The sequence below is a fragment of the Pelobates fuscus genome, chromosome 8 (assembly GCF_036172605.1).
Source record: "Pelobates fuscus isolate aPelFus1 chromosome 8, aPelFus1.pri, whole genome shotgun sequence".
Lineage (NCBI taxonomy): Eukaryota > Metazoa > Chordata > Amphibia > Anura > Pelobatidae > Pelobates > Pelobates fuscus.
The window spans coordinates 174,867,798-174,871,053 of record NC_086324.1 but is presented as its reverse complement, the minus strand read 5'-3'; the positions used below and the strand labels follow the sequence as shown (position 1 = coordinate 174,871,053).

Genomic DNA, 3,256 nt, shown 5'->3' with positions numbered 1-3,256 from the left:
TTCAGATACAGGCCCTGATATCGATTGAATCGCCAGAAATCAAGTCATACTTTCAGTGGTTACAATGCAAATGGATCCTAGTTTTACACGTTCCTTAGTTCAAACTGCGATGAAAAATAATGTTTTGATTTACGGAGGGGTCACCAACATCAAAATGTCCCATGAATGTCTAATGAGATTTACTCCAAAACCACTTTACAAGCTCCCCACAGCCTCTCTTCAATCTGCTAATAGAATAAAATCTGTCAACAGGGTTTTACCAATCATTGTGTAACCCAATCTGTATATAAAAACTAATGAGCACTCAAAAAGGAATCTGATTTGATGTAATGGATTCATGACAAAGTGTTTGGAATTAGAATAAAACATCATGTGATATATAATATATAGAGAGATATAGTTTGCTTATTCTATTATTTTATCCTTTGCAGATATTATTGGGTATACGGTTGTAGAGAGCATCTCTTACATTGCAATCCTTTATACAGCTTCAGATAAACAGGTGTAGGAAACAAAATACATCTGCTGGGATACTGAGGGATCTGCTGGGATACTGAGGGATCTGCTGGGATACTGAGGGATCTGCTGGGATACTGAGGGACCTGCTGGGATACTGAGGAATCGGCTGGGATACTGAGGGATGTGCTGGGATACTGAGGGATCTGCTGGGATACTGAGGGAACTGCTGGAATATTGAGGAATCGTCTGGGATACTGAGGGATGTGCTGGGATACTGAGGGATCTGCTGGGATACTGAGGAATCGGCTGGGATACTGAGGGATCTGCTGGGATACTGAGGGATCTGCTGGGATACTGAGGGACCTGCTGGAATATTGAGGAATCATCTGGGATACTGAGGGATGTGCTGGGATACTGAGGAATCGGCTGGGATACTGAGGGATCTGCTGGGATACTGAGGAATCGGCTGGGATACTGAGGGATCTTCTGGGATACTGAAGGAACTGCTGGAATATTGAGGAATCGTCTGGGATACTGAGGGATCTGCTGGGATACTGAGGGATCTGCTGGGATACTGAGGGATCTGCTGGGATACTGAGGGATCTTCTGGGATACTGAGGGAACTGCTGGAATATTGAGGAATCGTCTGGGATACTGAGGGATGTGCTGGGATACTGAAGGACCTGCTGGGATACTGAGGAATCGGCTGGGATACTGAGGGATCTGCTGGGATACTGAGGGATCTGCTGGGATACTGAGGGAACTGCTGGAATATTGAGGAATCGTCTGGGATACTGAGGGATGTGCTGGGATACTGAGGGACCTGCTGGGATACTGAGGAATCGGCTGGGATACTGAGGGATCTGCTGGGATACTGAGGGATCTGCTGGGATACTGAGGGACCTGCTGGAATATTGAGGAATCATCTGGGATACTGAGGGATGTGCTGGGATACTGAGGAATCGGCTGGGATACTGAGGGATCTGCTGGGATACTGAGGAATCGGCTGGGATACTGAGGGATCTTCTGGGATACTGAAGGAACTGCTGGAATATTGAGGAATCGTCTGGGATACTGAGGGATCTGCTGGGATACTGAGGGATCTGCTGGGATACTGAGGGATCTGTTGGGATACTGAGGGAACTGCTGGAATATTGAGGAATCGTCTGGGATACTGAGGGATGTGCTGGGATACTGAGGGACCTGCTGGGATACTGAGGAATCGGCTGGGATACTGAGGGATCTGCTGGGATACTGAGGGAACTGCTGAAATATTGAGGAATCGTCTGGGATACTGAGGGATGTGCTGGGATACTGAGGAATCGGCTGGGATACTGAGGAATCGGCTGGGATACTGAGGGATCTTCTGGGATACTGAAGGAACTGCTGGAATATTGAGGAATCATCTGGGATACTGAGGGATCTGCTGGGATACTGAGGGATGTGCTGGGATACTGAGGGATCTGCTGGAATATTGAGGAATCGTCTGGGATTCTGAGAGAACTGCTGGAATATTGAGGAATCGGCTGGAATATTGAGGAATATGCTGGAATATTGAGGAATGCAGATTCCCAAAATGCCTGCAAAATGTGAAATGTTGTCTATATGTGTTTGTAATGTCCATTTAGGTAGTAAATACAGTTGCTTGCTAAAATTGCTGATGTGCCTTTGTAGTTACCTATGACCTTTCCCATCTCGTCCCACACTCTGCTCCCCACAACGGCTGAACTTTGAGCCTTTAGAGATTTCTATATAGAAGAGGAGGAGGTGGAAAGAACTACATGCATATTCCCCTAAGCAGTGCAAAAAGGGCTAACTGGGACAATAGAAGATTTTGTTACCGGTTTACTACCAAATACCTACAAGCAAGGAGTTTATCCATTTTTATTTATCTATTTTTATCACAGCTACTAAATATGAAAAACAAAATAACATTTTTGTTGTTATAATGGCATTAAAGACCCCGTGTGAAAAATTGCAAGATATAGTGCAATATATACTGTCTAGAGCCTTTCATTCCTATAGTATTAACAAGGATGAATTAATACGTGAAAACAAACACTTAGCACAAACTTACGTAATATTCATTTTTAAGTTTGTCTGTAAAGCAAACTCGCAGTGCTATGATATGTTTATTTACTAGCTATGATCCAATGCTTTAAATAAATGTTATACTAATATTCTTCCAGTAGTGAAGGGGTTAATGGTGTCTATTGTACACTGCTGTGGAATATGTTGGAGCTATACAAATCATTGTAAGGGAGTAGTGGGAAAGGCGTATGTAGGTGTTTTACAATGTAACAACATGTTTTATAATATTCTGTTTAATGTTTTATAATCTATGAATTTTTCATGCACAATTAAACATCTTTTATAGATACTGAGTGAGTTGGCAGGAAACAGGTTAAATAAAGTAAACGTAGTTACATTCCATTTAATGTGTCCTCAGACTCTGTTTATTCATCTGTCACTGTCTGTCGCCCAAACCATCGGCTCCCACTAAAATCTATTGACAAGATAAGTGACATTCTAAATATATCAAGCCTGGAGTGTCCCTTTAATAAAAGCAATTACAAAACTGTGACTAGTGTACATTTCATTTTTATATCAATAGCAAGTCTTTTACATAACACTGTCTACGATAATATACCGTTTTATTTTATAGAGGTTATGGCAATATACTGCTAACAGTTCTCACTATCAGACTATAACAGGATAATTCACTAAAGTGAGAATTTAAAGTGAGATTTTTATTTAAGGCCAGAGTAACCAAACTGAAAGTATAGCTGATTTAGAG

General features: G+C 42.0%; 1 protein-coding gene across 1 annotated transcript; it reads right to left on the bottom strand.

Moving 5' to 3' along the window:
* Nucleotides 1-480: 480 nt before the first annotated feature.
* LOC134571387 (adhesive plaque matrix protein-like) lies at nt 481-2,153 on the bottom strand. Its single transcript, XM_063429589.1, has 2 exons — nt 2,138-2,153; nt 481-2,039 (listed from the first exon to the last, which is right to left on the bottom strand). The coding sequence occupies exons 1-2, from the start codon at nt 2,151-2,153 to the stop codon at nt 481-483; spliced, it is 1,575 nt and encodes a 524-aa protein (XP_063285659.1).
* Between the last annotated feature and the right edge of the window lie 1,103 nt (nt 2,154-3,256).